The following is a 24556-nucleotide window of genomic DNA, read 5'->3' on the forward strand; positions in this document are numbered from 1 at the left end:
TGCACAAAAGGTGTATCTCTATATGAAGTTGTACGTCTCAGTGAAATTCGCATTTTACTCTTTAACCTGTTGGAGAGAACAACTCTTTTACCTGATACAGAAAACAAGTTAAAATGGATTATCAATTCAAAGCACCTTTCACAGCAATAATAGCTGGTCCAACAAGTTGTGGTAAATCTCACTTTGTTCACAGATTTTTAAAGCACTTAAATTATTTGTGTGATACCGTTTTCAAAAAAGTGATTTGGTGTTACGACGAATGGCAGCCATTATATCAAGAATCGCAACTTTTTATCGAGTATCATCAAGGAATACCGGATATGTCCACATTTGATGGATCCGAACCGGTGCTTATGATATTAGACGACCTAATGCGTGAGACGAATGCAAGCATTGTGGATATTTTTACAAAAGGTAGTCATCATCGTCAAATTAGTGTATTTTACATAACGCAAAATTTATTTCACCAAGGCAGAGGCCAAAGAGATATATCTCTTAACGCCAATTACATAATATATTTCAAGAACCCAAGAGATCGCGCTCAGATCACTTATTTGGCTAGACAGATATTTCCCGAAAACGTAAAATTTATACAAGAGGTTTATAAAGATGCAACATCGAAACCTCATACGTATTTACTAATTGACTTAAAGCAGGACACACCAGATGATTACCGCATTCGGACGAATATTTTACCTGACGAAGAACCAACTTTTGTCTATTTGCAAAAAACACATAAAAATAGCAAGTTGCGATAAAAAAAATCATTTGGCTGTGAGATGTCGCGCACGTTACACAATAACGCTCCGCTTTTAAAATTTCTTCACAAAACAAAACCTCAATATAGAAAAGCAGTTTTAGCGTGTGCAGACAAGGAGTTAATACATTGCATATGTGAGTGTGCGCACAATACTTTATTAGGGAAAGTTCCTTTATCGAAAACGCAGAAAGCTAAGTTAGGAAAATATAAAAAAACTTTGCGTCAACTGGTTAAGCGACGAATTTCCAGAGGGGAAAAGAAAAAATTGTTAGTACAAAAAGGCGGAGCATTCCTACCATTGCTACTTGCTCCAATTATCTCTGGAGTTTTGGGAGGACTTTTGAATAAATAAACAGATAGATACATTCGTTTAACAATGGAACACGCTAAGAAAATGGTATTGGTAGATCCGTCGTTACTGGAGAAAATGAGCCAATTTCAAAAAAACGCACCCGATCCGATATCGCGCTTCGATCAAGAAATGCAATTAATATTAAATAAAAGAAACGACGACCGTGAGAAGTGGTTGTTGTACAATCAAATTCTTCAAAAATATTTAAATGTATTGAATCACACTCGAAGGCCTGTCGAACTACCCATGATAGAAGATTCGGTAAAACAAAAGAAAGAAATAGTTGACTCTGATGACGGTTTCCAAAATATTGTATCAGTTTTACCTAAATCGTGTTCAAGTAAAGCTTTGCTCTTACTTCATAAGTTAAAAGACGGCGGAGTGACGTGGAGTGACAACGGCGTCGTCAGTTTTGAAGGACGCAGTATAGAAGATTCGAATATAATCGATCTAGTGTATGACCTTGTACGGAGTAGTAGATCAACAACGGAACCCAAAGGTTGGGAGGAATTTGTAAACGTGCTCAAACAAGTAAACGTTCCACGTGTTTTAATTGCAAATCAGAAGCGATTACAACAACTTAATAAGATTTTATCAAGAGAACAGAGGTTAGACGCTGAAGAGCCAACGTCGACAGAAGTGGTCCCAGATGTTAAAAAAAAAAATAGCCGCATATCAGATGCTGTAACACCCGTATCAAGTTCAATTGGGAATAATACAACGAAATCTAAGAATCGACGAAAGATTAAGTGGTCACCTTATACGCCATGAGTATACCGGATATGCTTAATAGACGGTATTATACAACAACGGACCCTATCAGTTTTTCCGGAATAAATAAAATTCGTAAAGCCACAAACTTGCCGCATCAACGCATTCAGGATTGGCTCGAAAAACAAGACGCATACACCTTACATAAGCAAATTCGTCGCAAGTTTAAGAGAAATAGGTATTTAGTGACGAATATCAATGACTTATTTCAGGCTGATTTGATTGACATGAGAAAATTAGCATCGTATAATGATGGTGTGAAGTATCTATTGACTGTCATTGACGTGTTCTCTAAGTTCGCTTATGTCATACCGTTATACAGTAAATCTGGTTCTGATGTAGCTGCAGCTTTTGAAGAAATTTTTACCGAACAAATCCCGGGCAATGTACAGACCGATAAAGGAAAAGAGTTTTTAGCTAAAAATGTTCAAAAACTGTTTAAGAAGAACGATATAAACTTTTACGTTGCGAAAAATCCCGACGTAAAGGCAGCCGTTATTGAACGTTTTAACAGAACATTAAAATCAAAAATGTACAAATACTTTACTCATGCAAATACTTTTAAATACATAGATGTTTTACAAAATTTTGTCGTTTCTTACAACAATACCTTTCACCAAACTATAAAAATGGCTCCTGTTGACGTAAATTCCGATAATATCTTGGAAGTTTATCACAATATTAAAAATTCCACGTCGACTGTTAGCAAAAGAAGTCGTACGAAGAAATATAAAATTGGTGATTACGTTAGAATCGGTAAATATAAGCATGCGTTTGAGAAAGGTTATGAGACAAATTGGAGTGGGGAGATTTTTAAAATTACGGATGTAATAAATCGAGACCCTGTAGTATATAAAATCAGTGATATTATGAACGAGCCTATAGAGGGTGTTTTCTATCATCCCGAACTTCAAAGAATAAAGTACAACCCGGACGACGTGTTTCAAGTTGACAAGGTTTTGAAAAAGCGTTATAAAAACGGTCGCTGTGAAGTATTCGTGCAGTGGAAAAATTACCCGAAAAAATTCAACAGCTGGATCCCGATTGAAACTCTAACGCAAATATGAATAATTCAGACGAGTTTTATCTTACGCTCTTGTCTAATAGTTCCCTGAACTATTTTCCAAAAAATACATCGGCCAATTTTTGTACGCAACTTCCAAAAACTATACATTTAGAAGGAGAGTGGTGTGTTGGTTTATCAGAAATACAGTTACCGTGTTCATTTTTCACTGTCAACGATGGTGAAAATGTTATATATTGTGAATATAAAATTATCATTAAAAAGAAATCAAACAAAGCTGTCTTGGCTGGTTATTTTAACGATGAGAGACTATCGGCCTGGATAGATAGTAACGTATCGCGAGGGTATACATTAGAAAAATTGTTATCAAAATTTGAAAATCTGAATAAACCAATTGAAATACACGCTCACTATAAGACTAAGATAGATGCGGGTAACTACGAGTCAGTAGAGGGAATCTTAAAGGCGCTAAATGAGGTTAATATTTTGCAAAAAGATTGTGTTGAATTTCGACTAAACAATGGTAGTAAACGTATACATGTAGCGAGCTCTAGCACTGAGATGACTTCTTTAAGGTTATCGTCGAAACTAAGTTTACAATTGGGGTTCGAGCCCGATGTTAACATTCTGAATAAAATCTCTACATACCCTAGTAATATATTATTGGGTTTACCATCGCAACTGTTTATATACAGTGATATTATAGAACCTCAACTGATTGGTGATGTTTTTGCAAAAGTTTTGCGGATTGTAGTAGTGGATAACAACAAGTATACGTATGGTACGCATCGAGTACAGTTCTTTTCGCAGCCTCATTATACTCCTGTGCTAAAAAGAGAATTTGAACATATCGAAATTGATATAAGGACAGCTACTGGAGAGCGCACGCCATTTCAGTTTGGGACTGTGTGCGTGAAACTTCATTTTAAAAGAATATTATAATGACCTGTCATTACCACGATTACTACATAGGTCAGGCCGGTTCAGGTGTAGGATCCATTTATAAAGGCGCTGTTTACCAAAAAGGTCGAGGTTTTGGTAGTTTTTTAAGAGGATTATTTCGAACAGTTTTCCCGTTAGTAAAAAGTGGTTTGAAAACTATTGGTAAAGAAGCACTTCGTTCTGGATCATACTTCATCAACGACGTTGTAAACAACGTACCACCGAAAGAGGCATTCAATTCACGTGTATCAGAGAGTGTGGGTAATTTGAAACGCAAAGCAGAAACAAAAATCGACGATCTCGTCGGTTCAGGTGTTACAAAAAGACGTCGCCGCAAACAATCACGTCAGATGCGTTTGCCAGTCCGCAGAGTAAAGAAGTCGTCGCGATCGTCAGATATTTTTGATTGATTAATTTTTTTAATATTACGAGCAATGGCTTTTCTACATCCGCGAAGTTGTGAGTGCATTAAAACAGAATTGGATTTATTTGCTTTACCTTCAACACAAACCAGTATCGAGAGTGGGCAATGGATCGAGTACAAAACATTGTCAAGTATTTCAGACGATGCACCTTTAGAATTTATGATCAGCAGCGGCGATGAATATATTGATTTATCCCAAACGTTGATATCGCTTACTGTGAAAATAACTAAAGAGGATGGTACAAATCTACCCGACGACATTAACATTGCGCCCGTAAATAATATTTTACACTCTATGTTTAGTCAAGTCGATGTTTACCTAAATCAAAAACTAATTTCGCCGCCTAACAATACATATGCGTATAAATGTTACTTAGAAACACTTCTAAATTACGGACCAGCAGCCAAAAAATCACATTTAACATGTGGATTATGGTACATCGATACACCAGGAGATATGGACACGGCCGATGGAATAAAAAATATCGGCTTTAAAGCTAGGAATCATTTCACAAAGAAAAGTCAGCAAATTGATTTAATTGGTCACTTAAATTGTGATATATTTAATCAAGAAAAATTTCTGATCAACGGTGTCGAGCTACGTGTAAAGTTTGTAAGGTCTCGGAACAGTTTTGCTTTGATTGGAGCTGATGGTACTACGGGTAAAGTGAATATTGTGGATGCAACACTGTTGGTAAGACGTAATAAAATAAATCCAACTGTCATGTTAGCTCATGCCAGAGCTTTGGAGATGACAACTGCCAAATACCCTATAACGAGAACCGAAATAAAAGTTTTAACAATACCGCAAGGGGTCCAAAGTAAAACACTTGACAACATTTACTTGGGGCAGTTACCTAAACGATGTACTGTAGCGTTCGTTTCCAATAGAGCTTTTAATGGGGACTTTACACTAAACCCCTTTAACTTTCAACATTTTGATATGAATTATTTATCGTTATGTGTTGACGGTCAGCAAATACCCAGCAAACCTTTACAACCCACCTTTAACGGACATAGCAAGAAATTTATCAACATGTATCATACGTTATTTTCTGGTACCGGAATTCATTTTATGAACGAGGGCAACGGACTTCGCAGAGAAGACTACCCCAACGGTTATTGTATCACTGTGTACGACCTAACACCCGATCTATCTGGAGCGTCACCATTACATTGGAATCTGATTAAAACCGGTAGCTTACGTTTAGAAGTACGATTTAATACTGCTTTAACGGAGACAATCAACTGTTTAGTGTACGGCGAGTTTGATAGCGTTATAGAAATTGACAAAAAGCGTAACATCATAATCGACTACGGAAGTTAAAATGTGCCGTCGAAGGACTGTATGGTTATTTGTTGTGTAGCTGTTGACCTGTTAGCATCGAAAAATGTGTGTGTTGTTTCTTGATTACCAAGGCTTCTTGATTGAAAGAAAGAGTTTCTTCATTAAAGAATTGGCAATTCTTGATTTTCGTAAATCAGAACCAGAACATTACCTGTTTAAACCACCCGAAGACATTTCAACTTTACCGCATAGTTATCAGAAGCAAGCAGATTGGGTAACAAAACACTGCCACGGTATTTCATGGTGTGCGGGTGGCGTCGCATATGAAGAAATACCTAATATTTTAACAAAATTGTCGGAGATAGATTGTTGTGTTTATGTAAAAGGATTAGAGAAAAAACGGTATATTTCTAAACTGTTACCGAAGAATGTTATCGTAAACATAGAGGACGAACTTGACTGTATACCAACGGTGAAAAAGTTACCCGAACCAAAAGTTTGTGACTATCATCGTGATTTAACCAACTTTAACTGTGCTGTACAAAACGTACAAACCCTAAAAGAAATATACAATGAATACTATGCAAATCAAGTCTTGTCTATCGAAGATACAGAAGTTGAAGAGGTGTCATGTTCTTGTTTCTGCTAGCAATACGCTTCCATTTTATGTTAGCAAACCATCATTCATCGTTGTGAACGAAGATCCCGACTTCATGCCAGGCAGTCACTGGGTGGGTATTTATATAGATAAATACGGATATTCATATTTTTTTGATTCGTTTGGACGGAATCCTAAGGGGACTATTTTAAATTTTATACTGAGGAATAGTCTTATGTACACTTACAACACTAAACAAATTCAACATCTGATGTCGGATGTTTGTGGAAAGTATTGTATATTGTTCCTTTTAAATTACGCCCTTGGTAATAATGTAGATCAATTTATAAATATGTTTAGCAGTAGTTACAAAAAAAACGATGTTATTTGTGCAAAACTTTTTAAACAGTATTTTAAATAAATTTTAGCCTTTCTCTAAAATTGTCTTTTATTTTATTCACACACCAAACACAAAGAAAACACGGGCTGCGTGAGGCGCGGCGAGGAGGGCGGGCGGCGGGCGGCGGGGCGCGGGCGCGGGCGGGGCGCGGACGGCGGGGCGCGGGCGCGGGCGCGGGCGCGGGCGGGGCGCGGACGGCGGGCGCGGGCGCGGTCGGGGCGCGGACGGCGGGGGGCGGGCGCGGGCGCGGTCGGGGCGCGGACGGCGGGGGGCGCGGACGGCGGCGAAAAAAAAAGTGTATGAATGAAAAACAATATTTATTTCACAATTTTTAGTAAATACATCATTTCGCAAATAACTACGTACAAATAAACATCCAAACTTACATTTAACGGTACAAAAAAAAAAAAGAAAAATGTATACACATATAATTAAAAAAACATTATTCCAGGGATGTACATATTATTATTGCTAAAATACTAAAGCGCTCCTTTGTACCCGTACGGGAGCGTATCGTACGAATTGCTTAACCTACGACGTTTAGTATAGTTTACTCTATACTTTTTTGTTGCGTCTTTCGTTAATATATTAAAAAATTTATCTTTAAAAATTTGTTTATCGATTACTTCGACCACGTTTGGAGCCTCTTTATCCAGAATCATCGATTTTAATACGTTAAAATTAACTTTTTGATTATTGGAGTAGTGTAGAGTTATACCCTTCACCTTACACACTGGCTCAATTATCCCTTTGTTAGCATTCAAGAATTCATAGGCGTAATTTTTAGGTCCGCCGCTCACAAATTCCGTAATGTAACTACCTGGACCATAATCAGCTAATTCGTCGGTTAGCTGGCCTAAAAAGTCGCCGGTATCAGGTACCCATTCGTCTGGTTTGGCAGTGAAGAAAACACTGTCAGTGTCGTAATATAATACTCGTCGTCCCAACTTTTCCAAAAAATGATAAAGAACTAATCGTGCCGAAGCAGTAGTATAACTAGCGATAGCTACATTAGTGGTGCTAGAAGCCAATATATCCTCCTCCACGCGCTCCCAATTTACTAGGAGTACTTCAGGGTTGATAACGGTTAAGTTATTGACGCAACGACCGGGTGATGCAAACATTTCGAACAGCTTGTAAGGCTGATCAATGATAGCAGTCTGCTGCAGATTTTGTCTCTGCCCGAATTTGCCCCAAAATGAATTGAGCATTAATTTGGCCAAGAAACGTAACCCTGGATTCTTGCATATTTTGTTTTTTTCTAATTTAACCCCCTCACGATCGTAATACTCGCGAATGTAGTTGTCTTTCTCGTGTTCTGTATTACACCATGTAGGCCACCCGCTACACTCTTGCTTTATTTTTAAAAACGTGTTTACGTACTCCGAAAACAACCCACCTGTTTTAGTTTCTGGGTCGTATTTTACGGTGTCGTATTCCCATATTTCAAAAATTTCGATAATTCTGTACTTTAACTCCAAAGCCTTACGCAACTCGTCTGCAACGAAAGTACCCGTAAACTGACGCTGTCCGTCGTTGTGCGGGCAATCTTGTTCATACAGGGTTTCAACACACGTTTTGCAAAGAGGAAAAGTTAATTTACCATTACATTTGTACGGCAGAACAGGGTGATACAACGAAACAGGTGGTAAAACAATACATTTAATAAAACCATGGACTTTGTTTAGATCGACTTTTACGCATTCTGGATGGCCGACATGAATGGCTGTAGGATGACCGACAGGGTACCGACCGTACTTGTTTACGTACGGGTACAACGAGCAAACATCGAAATACAGTATTCTCTCGCCTGGTTGACATTTGTAATATAACTGTGACGCGTTCGTACGACCACCGTAAAAACTGTCGCGCGGATTGAGGGGTGTGTTTTTTGAAAATAAATGATTATCTACAAACTGCTTTAGTTCCCGGTTTTCCGTTATTTGTTTACGAAAATCACACTCCCATATTACATTCAAATTATAGCCGTTATTTTTGATGCGTTCGTTTTTAAATATAGTTCGTTCATACCGCGTAACCATCAGCTCATTTCTGTCGGCCAATTCAGAATCAAAATCGGGAAAGCATCTAGGGCACCCATGCCAGAAGCATCCGGAAAATTCAAAAACGGTGTTTGTTTCGCTGCAAAATCCGTCGACCACGATATTTTCTCGCAAACGAACCTCTGGACCATTTCCAGCGTGCTTAATTCGGCATTGCAATGTATACTCTTGCCATAGTAACCAAGCTATCGCTATCTTACTATGCCGATCCCTACCTCTATAACCCCCTGTAGGTATAATACCTATTGTGTTGGGTTTTAAAAAGTTTCTCCTAAATACGAGATTACATGATGACGCAATAGTTATACACTCTAACAAAGGGTCTACATTACAGCTCTCCGTAAAACATTCGCGAAATTTCAAACACCCTCTCCTCAAAATATCAACATCGGATACACAATATTTTATTATCTCATTTTTCATGGTGAATACATAATTATCGGCAACTTGCCGACGATGCCAGTCCATGAAATCTCTGCGTTCGTTCTTTTTCATGACATCACAACCGTAATACTCGACTGATGGTATGTCTCCGGTGTAATTTTGATTCTCTAACGTGTTGAAATAATGAGGAAAATATCCTTTACCACCTTCTAATTTAAAAGTTTTAGGAAATGACGCCAGTGGTAGCTGAATAAAATTCAAACTGTCTATGAACCGTATCGAACCACCGCATGTTATCGATAATATTTTCATACCTTGCTTTATAACTTTTGGCTGCCAGCGTGATATATTCGAAAAAATGTGTTGTAGTATAAAAGCTCCGTCGAAATTTTTCATGTTGTGTGCAATGGCTGTCACAGCGAAAATCTTTGACATTTTGGCAATGTGTTCCATGAGCTGTGATACAGGCTCATTATTAAAAATGTATTGGCGTTGACCACATACACCACAATTTTCGCTCATATCATCGTTCGACAAGCACTTTTTACATATTTGCTGCGTTACACATAGATTTGGTTCATGCAGAAACAATTTTTCACCAATTTTTTTCTCTTGTCTCGTTTCAAAATCAAAAAAGATGAAAAGAAAATTATTATTTCTACCAAAATGTGCTTCATTGTTGTTACGCGTAACTTTGCAAGGGTGCATGTAGCAATCGTGCCTAATATCCTTATCCTCTTTGCATGTGTTACAAAATTTTTTTCCACACTTGTGAGTACTCTTTTTTTTGTTTTTTGGTGTAATCTCGGCGTGACAAGTACTACAACGCTTTATACGATCGCAAGTCTTGGCTTTTTTATGTTTATTTAAACAAATCTCCCCTTTAAAAACCCTGTTACACATATTACAACTTATTACATTTGGGTCGTCGTTACATGGAGGCGACGTTAGGCAACACGGGCATTTAAACGGACAATTTTTATGGCGTTCTTGCTGGGAATACTTCGTCAGACAATATTCGCAGAAAAATCGCGTTGCGAATGCACCAGTCAAACTTAAAATTACATTATAATGTTGATCTTCCAATAAAAGGTTAATCCTCGGCTTGTTGATATTATAATCCCCTTTAAAATATACCGACGTTCCGTCGCGTTTATTATAAACAACTATTATATAATCTTCTTTAAAGTAATTTTGAAACCGCTGAATTTCAGCGTGTCCGCCCCCATGTGTTATATCAACATTTACTCTTTGACAAAGTGCCTGAGCTAGATTTAGCAAATCTATTTTACCCTTTTTTGTTTTAAATTTCTGTAGCACCTTTCTATTGCAACCGTTAGCCGTATACTCAATAGCAACAATTAGAGACGCCGCTAGGCAAAAATTGTTCACATCCACAACAAAAATGCTGTTTTTTGCGATACAAAATTCTTTAAAATTCACGCACTTACCATCCAGTGCGGAAAATCCTCTACCTAGTGGCATATCAATCACATCTATGCGGATAGTCATCTTATCGTTAGCGAAAAAGCTAGCGTTGCTTTGAATGATAGCGCTAATGATGTCCATCACCACGTCCGCGCTCAGCTGTGATAGTCTTCGAAAAGAAATTCCGGCAGGTTTGTCTGGAAATTCTTCATTTTCGATGACCACTCCAATCATGCTGGTGGGTTGAAATCCACGGGTAATATAATCAAGTAACTCTTGAAACGCATTCTGAAACAAACGTAAATTTTAATATTTATTTATTTATTTTTTTTTGTATAAAATACCTTCAACCAATTTTGTGGTATCTCGTCATCGTTCACATCTTTAAACGAAAATTCCATCCGTCTTGCCGTTAGCCCAAATTTACGTATGAACGCCTCACACTCGCCTTTTTCATTGAAATATTTGTGATCTCCGTTTACTGCGAAATAATAATAGTTATTATTATTAATGATCACTTATTTATTAATGTTATTATATTCTATTACCTGTATCGCTTCTTTCCCCTGCACCTCTTTGAACATCTGATGTTTCACTTTCGTCACCTTCTGTAGCCCCTAAAACGTTCCGTATTATTAGCTGTTATGAATAAATGTTCATTTTCAACATACCTTTTGACCATGTCGATGTCGATACATTTACTACGCTAGCTTCTTCTTCATCGACATCAGTTGATTGCGTTTTGTATGAATTATTATTACTGGTGCTATTGTTCGAAAAAGTCGCATTCACGACAGCCTTATCGCTGGACCAACTAGCATCAGGTGAAGATTGATGGGCAGTAGCAATGCGAGATTCATGCTCTATAAATGAGCGAAATTGGTTTTCCAAGTTATTCTTCTGTTGAATCTCGACATTATTGATGCACCCGTCCTTCTCGGCTTCGAAAATTTCTGTTAAAAAATAATAATATTATTTAGAATTTTTTCTTAAATCAATTAATTAATTAATTTAGGATATCAGCTATTATCAACTTACCCAATTGTCTTATTCTTCCTAACAAAAGACCATATGACTTTCGATCGTTGTTGTCCAAAACCGCATCCTTATATATAATTCGATTATTTATATGATCCCGCACAGTTCGCAGAATTTTCAAATTTTCAAAAAAACCACTCGCGAACATCGTAAATATTTGAACAATCTGCAGGGTTTGCAAAAATTCTTCAAATCCTGTATTCATTTTGCGTTGACACAATCACAACTATCACAAATTAACGTTCACTATCACAAACCGTAGCGGCAGACACAATTTTGTCAAAACTAAAAAAATATAATTCTACAATAGGCAAACAAGGTAATATATAGAAAAAACCAATGAGGGTGGGGTAAAAAAAGTGGTAGGAATCAGATAAACCCTATTGGCATTTATCGAGAGCTAAATGGTACATGCGCCGTTTACCCATGACTCAATACACGGAAATCTGTATCCGAAATAACTGTCGAATTAGTTAAATCGTCTGAAAAACGAAGATGCCAAAAACCGTCGACTTGCCCTTCGCAGATTTGCGGTAATGCACTCCGGCGCCTATTTTCTATTACTCTAGACTGAAAGGTTTTCTTATCATTGCTTGACATCAAATATTTCCGTCTTTGCAAGTCGCGACAGGACTTACAGTGACTGTGTCATCTTAAATTGACGAAAAAATGAAAGATGCCATAAACGTCGACTTGTCCATCGCAGATACTTAAAACTATTTGCGGTAATGCACTCCGGCGCCTATTTTTCTATTACTCTAGACTGAAAGGTTGTCTTATCATTGTATGACAACAAATATACCCGTCTTTGCAAGTCGCGACAGGACTTACAGTCACTGTGCCATCATTTGGGGATCTGACTAAGTGGCTGGGTAGTGAAACATTTCTATGTAAAGTCATTTCTTCAAAAATATTTAAATGTACGGAACAATGTACATTGTCGGCTTAGTTAAATCATCTGGAAAAAGGTACTCACCGACGTCTCAGGCATTTAAAAGGGGTAATGCAATATTGGCGCCTTCTTTGTTAGTATAGACAGAAAACTTATCTTAACTTTACATCATCTACTTCTTTAAGTGCATAAGTAATTGTCTCTGCAAGACCTTAGAGGACTTAACATTCTCTGTGTGATTACCTGCGAGAAGGTATTAGCATAGTGGCGCCCAATGTTACTCACAAAGAAAATTTAACTTTCGGCAAAATTGTAAGACTCGTACCTACCTGTCGTTACCCTATCCCTCCCTTTGTCATCCCTCTGAAAAATTAGTTTTACTTTAAACTTTAGAAAATACAGACGCTCTTATTCATTCAGCTTCGTAGTACCGTGTGTTATTCCTGAGAACGATATGGCCAACAGTAAGTTTTTAAGAATGTAATTTATTCTCATTTCTTATAAGTTTTTTTCTTTTTTTTCTAGATCTGTGCATTATATTATTTTCCATCAGGCGGAAGGCCCCGTCTAGAAATGATCTTCGCAAAAGATTTATATGTCGGTTTTGTGCAAAAAACCATAAAGGACCAATGTGGATAGGCCACATCCATACGTTGGCGAAGGTATATTGCGCTAGGTGCAATGTACAAATTGTAACAAGTCGGAGATTCGTTTGCCAAGGTAGACAGCTTGGATTCACGGGCGGTAGATTCAACTACACCCACTTCGTCAGAGAGCGATATTATCCACTATCGGATGAAGAAGACGACGGCGACAGTGGTGTAGAATTGTGATGTGTGTAACTATATGTATGTATATAAATATAATTATTATTATTATTAATATGTAAACCGGCTGTTCGGTAATAAAAATATCTATTTAAATTTAAATTATTTAAATTCTATATCAAGTTAACACTGATCTAATTAAATTTTAATAATGGTATAATTAATTCAATTACGTTCGCGATTAAAAATTAAAGTGGTTAACGACTTCGGAGAGGGAGTACAACAAGAAAATACATGCAGAAACAAGTCTGTGCTTGTAGATGATGACTCGTCTGCAAAAAGTGCGTCGTCGGTATGTCTTTAATAACAAAAAGCTAATGGACAAACATCATAATGAGATGTTGCCGTGGGGCTAGTGATTAATGACTTCGGAGAATGGGTATAACAAGAAAATACATGCAGAAACAAGTCTCTGCTTGTAGATGATGAGTCGCTTGCATAGAGTGCGTCATCATTATTGAGCTATTGGCACGGGCTAATGGTCATTACGATCTAATTTTTAGTTAATAATGCAATCGATCAAAGAATTATCAAAACGCTTCAGATATTAACCCACATCAAATCGTATTATATTCAGAATGAATTAATGATGGTGTAATTAGTATTTTAATCATTGATTCAATTGCGTAATCTTAAAACATTATCGTCTTTATGTACATATGCATGCAACCCGCAATACACAATTAAAAATATATATTTAAATTTAAATTATTTAATTCCGATATCAAATTCATAGTGATCTAATTAAATTTAATAATGATATAATTAATTTAATTACGTTCGCGAATAAAAATTAAATTATGAGTAATCAAAATCCATTAAGATCATTATCTTGATTGACAGCACACGTCAAAAATCCATTAAGATCGTTATCTTGATTGACAGCTGTCAAGATAACGTCACCTGTCAACATGATTTATTACCCCACTAATCCTAGGCACTATCTACTAGCCTGAATTTAACAAAATATTTTGTATGTTATTATTGTAATTCTTACCTTATCATTATTTTATTGTTATAAAGACGAGCGTATTCTTACATTTTCGAGAAAATGGAGTGGCTCGTTCTTAATTTCATTAATAATAAATTGACTGATTCATAAATTTTTTGAGACGCCCGTATAAGGAGATGTAGAAAATATTAATGCAGTGATAAATCACAAGTATTGACTCATCATACTTTGTACATTTAAGATTTATTTAGCAAAATTTTGAGGTGACGTCATCAATTTTTTAGGGGGGATGAGCAAATACATTTTGATAAAAAATTTACCTTGTTTATGATATCTTTAAAACATCTCCAAAGTTTCAAAGCATTCAGTTTTGTAGTTTCTGATTAAATCAATAAAATAAATACACGCATTCATTAAAATAAACTCAGTGTTGCCAAAAATTTCAATTCAGTGCCCACAGTTATTTACATCGTAGTTCAGATTTGCCTCTGAGACAAAAACAAATAATGTAAATAGCTGCATTTCGAAAGCGAGGGAGGTTCTGTAAAAACAACATTATTCTTTTTTATAACGTACAGCAGATTTCACAGTTTTTGCTCCATGTTGACGTAACTGACACACAAAGCAATATGGTAAACCTTAACGGAACGGGTTATGTTTTCCCAACCGTTTCAGCAGCGTTACACTTGAAGCAGATAATCACCGAAACTGAGTTTCTTTCAAAGTTGTAATCCTAATGTTCTTGGACTGACGCGACCCTAACGTTATAGTTCTAATAGTGATAAATTTCCGAAAGACCCCGAACTGCAAACAAAGAGAATTTCCATAAATACACATCGTGGAGCGTTAGGCCGTAATTTGCGGAATTAGCAGAATTGATTAGAGCGGTAAAAAGCGTTGAGATCGATTTCTAATGGTTATTATTTATCGGGTGGCGCACTCGATAAGAAATAGGAAGGAGGAAGCATAATGAGCAAAGCTCTATAATATTATCGGCTCATCCGGGTCTCTAGTGGCCGATAAGCCTCCGCGAGAGATTTCACAGCCAGAACCGTCGACAATTCCATTAATTTAACGCGGCCAGCGATGAAACTCCCAAAGACGAGATATTATTGCGCACAGAAAGCAATTAAATGAATACTTTTCTTAATTAGTTTCGAGTTTTACACGCCGTTTTAAATATTAATATCAAATTGTAAATTACACAGACGGCAGAATAGAAACGAACCGCTCTAAATTGGTCGACACCTATGTCGTATGTCACTCACGGCAAAACCAGAACAAGATTATTCCATTATGTGACTCCCTTATGGTCAGATTAGACAAGCTAATGGGCGGCCAACAGGTTCGAGGCCTTTCAATACAATGCTGCTGCGGTCACTATAACATTGAATTAGCGTCATTATGTACGTAGTCCGCATTCGTCCACCAAAAGTGCAGTAATTGGTCAAATTTGCGCGAAGGAAATGACATTCCCGAAAATTACCCAAAATAAATTTAAATTATAGCATTAACGGATAAATTCTACAATTGGGTGAACTTGGTTAAAATATAAAGCGTGGACTGAATTTTGATGACTTGGGGTTCACTGCAAAAATTAAATTGTCGCGCCTCTGTATCCTTAAACAAGCCAACAGCACTTTATTTCCATATTTCGTTTGAGCACTGCTGATTTAAGATACTTCACTTAGCAATTTTACAAGACATAACAAGGGTGAGGGTTAAGAAAATGTAATCTTTTTATCTTTTATGATGCAATTACGTTTGATTAGGGACAATTCAGCGAAAAAGTAGTCTCTGTCGTCGAAAAACAAGAGTTGTTGAATTATCGATACGGTGCTTTATAAGTTTCAACTCGCTTAATTCGGTAAAATAGCTCGAACGAGACTCGTATTTTGGAAATTACGTCTGCTCTTAAAATACCATTTTTAAAATTAGTTGATTAGTTGTTTTTATGCGGATTCGATGAACGAAACAAATAACTAATATTTCTGGATACTTCAGAAAAGAGAAATGTAAATAATAGTAGTAGAAAAAGCGGGAACTTTTCATAAATTAAAAAAAGTAAAAAAACAAAATTGAAAAAAACATGTTGATTAGTCCAACGTACTAAGCTTAATTGAAAAAATAAAATAATAATTAGGATGCAGTTCAGTGTCAGGCTTTGTTAAGTGTACAAAGCGTATAAAGCATACAAAATGTATAATTAACGTGTAATTTTAATTATGTCTCAGTTTGAACCACAGGGGTTTAGTATGCGGAAGTACAATGAACTAAAACCAGTTCTTTAGAGAAAACAATATAGATAATCCAATCGTAATGTAATGTAAGAAAAACTTTTGTGGAGCTTGTGTTTTGAATTCATTAATATATTATATTTTAATCACATACACTCCGCCTGCATTGACAAAGCGCAAGGCTATACCTATGTTTGTAGTGACTTGTCCCGTTGGAAAACGTTCCGATCAACATTTCACCAAGGACACGTGTGCCAATTTCTACACATGCAGTGTAATACTACTAATAAATAACTAGGGACACCGTTCTGGATTTGATTAATGAAAAAAAAAAAATGTAAACCCCGCCGGGGATCAAACCGTGGACATTTCACTTATAAAGCTACGTATTATGTGGTAACGTAGCAAATTTTCAGCGGATCGTAAGCCACAATAAGAGTACCGATAAACGAGCAACCTCGTGAATACCGCACAATTCCCTTTTCGACGCAACGTACCTGTATGTCTCCGTTTAACGTCGCCGCCTCTCCAACAACCGAAACAGCATCGTTCAGCGAGGAGCCACCAGGGAGGATGCAGGACGACCTTGAGCGGGTTTAGTTGTTAAGTTTCATCTTGTTTTCAGCAAGTTTCTTTCAGTTAGTTTTCTTATTTAGGTTTATAGTTGATGATAAGGAATAAAAGCTAAATATATAAGGCGCCAAACCTCGTGAGCTGAAAGTGGCTTCTTGGCTAAGATCAGCCAGGCGTGTCTTCAGTGGCGCCTCGGTGAAACTTGAATCGTCACACTATTATTACACATATAAAATTTGACCACAGTTGTTCAGGTAGTTTCGAAGTTCTACCTAATAAACTTTTTTTTAACTAATGCTTGTGAAGTGAAAAAGTAACATAGTTGTTTTCTGTTTCCATTTTCGAAATTTTTAGAGTTTGAAATATACCACTAGTGAGATAGTGATATATTTCAGTGAGTTGGTAGTGATTTAATGGGATACATTTTTGTTTCAAATATTGCGCACTTATTAACTAAACCAGTGGGTGGAAACGACTACTTCCAGAGCCAGAGCCTCGTCGAACTGAAGTATATTGTACTGATGGAACCAAATGGGTACTAAACATTTTTTTGTTGAATTGCGTAGCTTTACGTCATTACAGAATTGTTTATTTATCAAATTAAGAACAACTGCCCCTATTTTCTTGAAAATAGAGAATGCGCCCGGCGATATTTAATAATGATAAAATAATAATACTATTGACGCCGGTTCATCTGTTCACCGAAAACAATCGAGCAATTTTTATGAGTTTGTTTGTCCAAAAAAACCGAGTGTGCTGAATAAATTAATTAGTCCTCATTAGAATATATAGATTTTGTTTCACAAAACAATAAATTTTTAGAATCCAATGTTATAATTTATCTAAGAAACTGGCTTTGTTTACCTTTTTGTATAAGGCAATGTAAACAATTAAAAACATCACAAAAATTATTAAATAAGTGTTTTTAAAAAATATGTTTAGAACTGAGGTTTTACAGGTCTTACAATACTGTTTTTGTCTTTACGTCTGCTTAAAGAGGAATTAAACTTGTTTTCAGTTTTATCACAAACAATCCATCTGTTTTTTTTTATTCACCGAGGATCAACTTAAATACCCGAAATACGAAGAACGGAATAATATTTTGTTGGTATTTACATTACAAATATTAAAATCTAAATGTCTATCTTTATGAAAAATTAAAAAATGAATTTTTATTCAAGAGTACAGAGTTCTGTCCAAATAAGTTATTACCACTTTTTGTATAGGGATCAATTGCCGGGAGAGTTTCGTATATTATGATAATTATTTATAAAATATGTGGTATCATCGATGTGTTGCTCCATATCTCTGTTGGATCGATTGTTGTTAAATTTTGTATGTATAATAGGAATGTGGGATAATGGCATCGCTAAAATTCACAATAGTAGATGTTATTTAATTTTTATAAAACTCCTTCACTCACGAATCCGTATTTTAATCAAAATTAAAATTTATCCGTTTATTCCCCACCAAAAGACTGATGATGTCATCTCCAAATTTTGCCGAATAAATCCTCTTTGAAATATGTAAAGTATTATGATTCTATATTTGTGGTTTACAACGAATTCATCATTCATAGCTTTTATAATTGATTATACAGAGTAACTAAAAATTAATGAATGATGTAATTAAATCAAGAACGACTCGCTCCATTTTCCCGAAAATTTGGGAATGCAGTACTGTTACGATTCGTATTACACTCCATCTATCCAAATTGATATACGTGTCCTTGAAAAAATTTAGAAATGGAAAAACTCACTTGAAACGTAGTACGCTTCTTTTCCTTTACTTGAACATTTCATACATATCTTTATTTTAACTTATAAGTGTTATCATAAAAAATAAAATTCGCAAAATCAAATCTTATAATTTTTCTAAACAGCTGCTTTTGATGTAGTGTACTATATGGGAAAGGGAAGTTTTGTCACAATAATCTTGGACCGATTTTTGTATTTAGATGTATAATCTCAGTGTCATTAAAATGTATTAAAATTTTACAGGAACATATATAAAACGGTATTGTGGTGCACGATTTTGTGCTTTAAGGGTCTTATTTCGCTGGACATTATCAACAATATTTTTAAAACGTTGTAACACACGTTATACTTGACGTAGATTTCCTTGAAAAGGAGTAAATTCTAAAATAATACAATGGAGACTTTGTTAGTGGTTGTTTCTCTGGGGATGAAATTGCTACAAGGAGCAATACAAGGGAAATAAAGATGATTTTACGTTTCGAAAGTGACCGCTCTGTTCTTTATCAAGCGTTACGATGACGCTACCCTAACCACTAAAAAAATGTGTAGAACACAACTTTTAACTAATTAAATAAATGTAACTCAGCTTTTAGTTTCAATAAAAATTCTTGAATTTATCTTTATTTTTTCCCTTTTATGGGTTCTTATATCTGGAAGACCACACCATAAACTTTGGCTCATAGTAAAAGTTAACACAGACCTACTTATGTTTTTATCTAATTTCAAGTTTCGTTTAACATAACTTTCGCGGAAGATTTTTTTTTGTACGAAAATTTTTTGTCATAGTTTCGAAAATTGAAAAATTTAATTTGTTTGTGTTAAATGAGTCTAGGAAATAATACCGATGATGTTATGGTACTTTAGTTTTAAGAGGAAAGAATGTGTGCCAGTGACATCGTCCAAAACATTATCTTCTAGTTTTTAGATATTGTATGTCGTAATATATACACACTTTAGCCTACTGGCGTCAGATAAACAAGAAACAGAGGTCAGACTGTTTAATAATAAAGAGGGCAATGTTGATTCCTTATCGCCACATATTTGTCTCATCAACATATTAATACTTGTTTGTTAAGGACAAAAACAATGCGTAATATCTGCAGTACAAACCTATATAAAATGTACCAAATGAATGGCAAATTGAACTTAGGTTTAACAACAAATTCATAAACAATAAAAAAATATTTTGAGTGGTCGCGAAACGCAGCTCAAAGGAAATCCATAGATCCATCCATCTTAGAATACAAAAATTCAGTAACCACGTTTCATTCTCTCTTCTGTCTTTGGGAATATTTGTGAAACTGTTTGCTTGAAATGCATATCCTTATCATCGCTATCTCAATGAAAAAATTGCTGACTTTATTTTAACATTCTTTTTAACAAATTTGACTGAAAACGTCTAGCGTGACATGTTTCTTTATTCCGGTCTTAATAAACCGCCCCTATTTTCTAACTTTACGTATACGGGTCATACTTAGAATCATGAGAGAGTAAACTTTCTCAATCTAATTTTAAAACTCTTCTAAGAAACTGCATAATGAATCTCTTTTCGTAAACACTAGCACTGATTTGGTGATTACACAATACAACTAAATTTCGTTATATCTTCCCCCAGTTTGTTACCCAAAAATATATATATATATATATTAACGAGTACCAATTTTTTTCGTTACACAAATTTTACAACACGAAACTACAGGTTGTTCTGTTTCGTTTCGTTTATAAACCTCTTAAGAAGTGATTATGTTATTTGAATTTCATCTAGTAAATGAGCTTGTTTTTCTTCTTTACCACAATAATAAACTCAAAAACGTAGGTACGTTGACGGTTGAGGGTTATTTTGACAGAACTTCTTTTGGCCTTAAAATATAGTCCGATAATCCCGCTTCTTAAAAAAAATATATAATTTGATTTTGCGATTTAGGTTTTTTGGTAACCTCTATAAAGTAGGTAAACGGGAAAAATATAGATATTTTCAATTTTTCAATACATGCTTAACTTCAGCTGTTTATGTTCACACTTTGAAAGTATTCCACGATTAACACGTTCAGATGACAAGCATCAGCGGTTAAAAGAAAATTAAATTTGATTGATTTTGTCTTCGAAGAGGAGATACTGATTAATTAATTAACCACACTTAGTTTTTTTTCGCAAAAACTCTCATAAACCTGAATAAAGATTCGATAAAATTGTAAGATGACGGAGAAATTTTGATTAATGATTTATCATGTTTCCAATAACCTTAAAATGTTTGCAAGATTTCACAGCATTCCGGTTTTTAATTTCAAAATTAAATTGAAAAATATTGATATACAATTTTGATGATTTTTATCCAAAAAAATATAGATGACAAGGGTAAAAACATTTACACAAAATCATAAATTACACATTTATTCGGCTAATTGTAACATGTCGTCATCATAAACAAATAAAATTTGATAATGATTTATCATGGTTCCTATAACGTAAAAACGTTTGCAAAATTTCAGAGAATTCATAAAATTAAGAGTTTTTTTTCTAAAAATCTAGAGAACAAGGTAAAAACTCAACACGAATTCTTAAATCACACATGCAGGAAGGAACATGTAATTCTATAAAATTGAAAGAAAATGTATTAGGCAAAATAATAGAATGATGTCATCACTTTTTCGTGGGGTATAAACGAAAAAATTTTGACTAACGATTTACAATACTTCCCTTAAAACGTTTGCAGATTTCAGGTGTTTAACCTAAAAATTCAACACGGAGTAATAAGCCACATATGCCGGAGTCTTATTGTATGAAATTTAAATAATATTTACTAATGCAAATTTTGGAGGTGACGTCATCTTATTGTTGGTGGGGATGATTATTCATATTTTAGTTAGCGTTTTACCACCCACACGATATTCTTAATACACATACAAAATTTATAACAATCGACGACAGACAGACAGGCAGACGGGCGGAAACGGGCAACTATATTTTCGTACGTTCGGGGTCATGAAACGTCGAAAAAAGATAAAAGTAGCCAATCGGACTCGAATACTTTTTTAGCTTACGAGAAATTATGATAGAATTTTATAAAATTAGATAGGGCGGGTGGGCGGACTTTAAAGTTAATTTTTTCTTAATATACGCAGTCATCTTGTCACAACAAGAAACTTAAAGCATGTCTAAAATTCTCTTCTGGTAATTAATACATTTAGATTTATTTGTATAACACGATTAGTTAAGAACATATTTCACATGATAATTTCTCACATAAAAATAAGAACTTTATAATTAAGTTCCGCCTCTCGGCTTACGACGATTAAAAAAAATCGTCAGAATTGAGACAAGGTGGGTGGGCGGGGTTTATAATTTGCCATTTTTTTCTTAATATACATAGCCATCTTTTCACAACAAGAAGGTTAAAATGGTACATTTTTGCAAGGAAATATGGATTTTGCATCTACGGGGAGGAACCTAATTGCAAAATCAATATTTCCTTATACAAATTTTCTATTTTAAACATGTTTTAAGTTTCTTGTTGTGAAAATAAGTCTACACATATTAAAACAACAAGGCAAAATGTAAACCCGCCCACCCGCCCTGTCTCAATTGTGATGATTTTTTTTATTCGCCGTAAACCAAGGAGGCGGAGCTTAACTGCAAAATACTTATTTCTTAACAAGAAATTAAAACAGGTTTTTGAGTATCGTGTTGTTCAAAGAATACTACGTACATTAAGAAACAAGGGCAAAATATAAACCCCGCCCACCCACCCAATCTCAATTGTAATGATTTTTTTATTCTTAGAAACTTAAAACACGTTTAAAATGGTAAATTCCGCTCCTTTGGCTCTCGACGATTTAAAAAAAAAATCATCACAACTGAGATAGGGTGGGTGGGCGGGGTTTATAATTTGCCTTTTTTCTTAATATACGTAGTCATCTTGTCACAACAAGAAACTTAAAGCATGTTTAAAATGGTAAATTTGTGTAGGGAATATGGATTTTGCAATTACGCTCCGCCCCTCGATCTGACAACGAATGAAAAATTCGTCACGACTGAGATTGAGAGGGATGGGTGGGGCTTCTCTTCTGGTTTTCTTGTTTAATTAATACATTTAGATTTCTTTGTATAACACGATTAGTTAAGAACATATTTCAGATGATAATTTTTCATAGAAAAATAAGAATTTTATAATTAAGTTCTGCCTCTCGGCTTACGACGAATAAAAAAAATCGTCAGAATTGAGACAGGGCGGGTGGGCGGGGTTTATATTTTGCCATTTTTTTATTAAAATACATAGCCATTTTTTCACAACAAGAAGGTTAAAATGGCACATTTTTGCAAGGAAATATGGATTTTGCATCTATGGGGAGGAACCTAATTGCAAAATCGATATTTCCTTATACAAATTTTCCAATTTAAACATGTTTTAAGTTTCTTCTTGTGAAAATAAGTCTATACATATTAAAACAAAACAAGGCAAAATGTAACTATAACTACTAACTATAGTTACTGATTAGGCAATTAACTGCATAATATTTTTTTGAACTAATCTTTTCCTGAACAATTAGTGGCGTTATTAAAAAAAAAAAATTGTAGATAAATCTTTGCAGAAATCTGTGTCCTGAAATTGTATTTGTTTTATAGTAGTGGGCTTATATTTTTATAGTCCATTACCTAAGCCAACAAAAAATAAGTGTGTTTGTAATTGGCGTTATATTGTCCTTAAAGAAGCACATATATCTAGTACCACCAAAGAAATAACGACGCCATCGTAGCAAAAATTGGTATTGCTTGTACTTCAGTAATGTGTTTTTATTTTTTAAAACTGCTTAAAAAAATGAATGCACGATCTGATTTATTTTATCGATGTTCCGAGAAACGGCTGATCTAATTCTAATTTCCTTGAACTTCAGGAGACATAGCTACGTGATTGATGATTCCATTTTAAAAAGTGACTTAGTAAACCTTGTTGCAAATGTGTGATTGACACTGGGATTTAATATTCTACCGCTACCTTTTTGATTTTACTAATTGCTTTTATCGAAGGAAATTTTGTAGAGAATATTCCTAATGTAATTTTTGTTCAAATTCAAATATAATAATAATAATGGCTGTTTTCCAATTTTACGTTGTACTAGTATTTTAAGTACTTATTTACTTATTTAAGGAAATAAAAAAAATCTTTAAAATATGCGAAACTTTTAATTTTTGGTTACCTTAATCACATTTGTTTGTTTTAATTTCTAAAACTTGTCATATATATACCAACATTTTTTGAGTGAACGCAGGCACATCCTGAAATGAAAAAGTTTGGGATTTTCCGGTGAGCGGAGCAAGCTGTATGCCCTTTCTCGAATGGTGGCACAATCTATCCTCAAGGGTTCTCAGAACGCTGCATGTGGGACACATAAAATCTAAAACATAAACCATGCATTATATATATGTTACACAAAGTTTAAAATTGTCGAAATAGCTCAAACCCAAACCTTTTAACGAGATTTTTTAACGTAATTGATGTCTCGTTATAATAAATTTTTTTAATTAATTTTTTGCTCCAAAGTTAGGTCACAATATCTTCTTGAAAGTTCCAGCTTCTGCCATTTCTTGCCACGTAATATTCCCTCCAAGTTGGCCGTTTTTTCTTACTTTTTGATCTTCCTCGATCTTATGAAATTCGCGACTTGCTAATTCCTCGTCGAAGGTGCAACTTAATTCGCAACCAGTTCAACCATCAGTTAAACACTGGCGAGCTTATCAAAAAAAATCAGGTAAAAAATAGATAATCTGCGCGTTATTCTTTATTCCCATTGGGCGAGGTGCGCTTTCTCCGCCAATCCAAACGCGGGCCGATCTCCGGAGAGACTCCG

General features: G+C 35.1%; 3 protein-coding genes and 1 long non-coding RNA gene across 4 annotated transcripts; 2 read left to right on the forward strand and 2 right to left on the reverse strand.

Annotated features, from left to right (window-relative positions):
- Positions 1–4283: 4283 nt before the first annotated feature.
- Positions 4284–5600, forward strand: LOC135128084 (uncharacterized protein F54H12.2-like). The gene has a single exon (XM_064054951.1). It carries the CDS (start codon positions 4284–4286, stop codon positions 5598–5600), a length of 1317 nt encoding a protein of 438 aa, XP_063911021.1.
- Positions 5601–7038: 1438 nt separating this feature from the next.
- On the reverse strand, positions 7039–11826 carry LOC135128145 (uncharacterized). The gene is made up of 5 exons (XM_064055066.1): positions 11473–11826; positions 11106–11387; positions 10983–11051; positions 10779–10915; positions 7039–10722 (listed from the first exon to the last, which is right to left on the reverse strand). The coding sequence occupies exons 1-5, from the start codon at positions 11675–11677 to the stop codon at positions 7039–7041; spliced, it is 4377 nt and encodes a 1458-aa protein (XP_063911136.1). The 5' UTR covers positions 11678–11826.
- LOC135129428 (uncharacterized) lies at positions 11818–13287 on the forward strand. The gene is made up of 2 exons (XM_064056581.1): positions 11818–12828; positions 12890–13287. The coding sequence occupies exons 1-2, from the start codon at positions 12819–12821 to the stop codon at positions 13195–13197; spliced, it is 318 nt and encodes a 105-aa protein (XP_063912651.1). The 5' UTR covers positions 11818–12818; the 3' UTR covers positions 13198–13287.
- Positions 13288–23871: 10584 nt separating this feature from the next.
- On the reverse strand, positions 23872–24538 carry LOC135129453 (uncharacterized). Its single transcript, XR_010280576.1, has 2 exons — positions 24176–24538; positions 23872–24103 (listed from the first exon to the last, which is right to left on the reverse strand). It is a non-coding gene; the product is annotated as an uncharacterized LOC135129453 (long non-coding RNA).
- Positions 24539–24556: the final 18 nt, after the last annotated feature.

The sequence above is a fragment of the Zophobas morio genome, unplaced genomic scaffold (genome assembly GCF_036711695.1).
Source record: "Zophobas morio isolate AGI-343-1 ecotype UQ-CSIRO unplaced genomic scaffold, CSIRO_AGI_Zmor_V1 ptg000002l, whole genome shotgun sequence".
Classification (NCBI taxonomy): Eukaryota; Metazoa; Arthropoda; class Insecta; order Coleoptera; family Tenebrionidae; genus Zophobas; species Zophobas morio.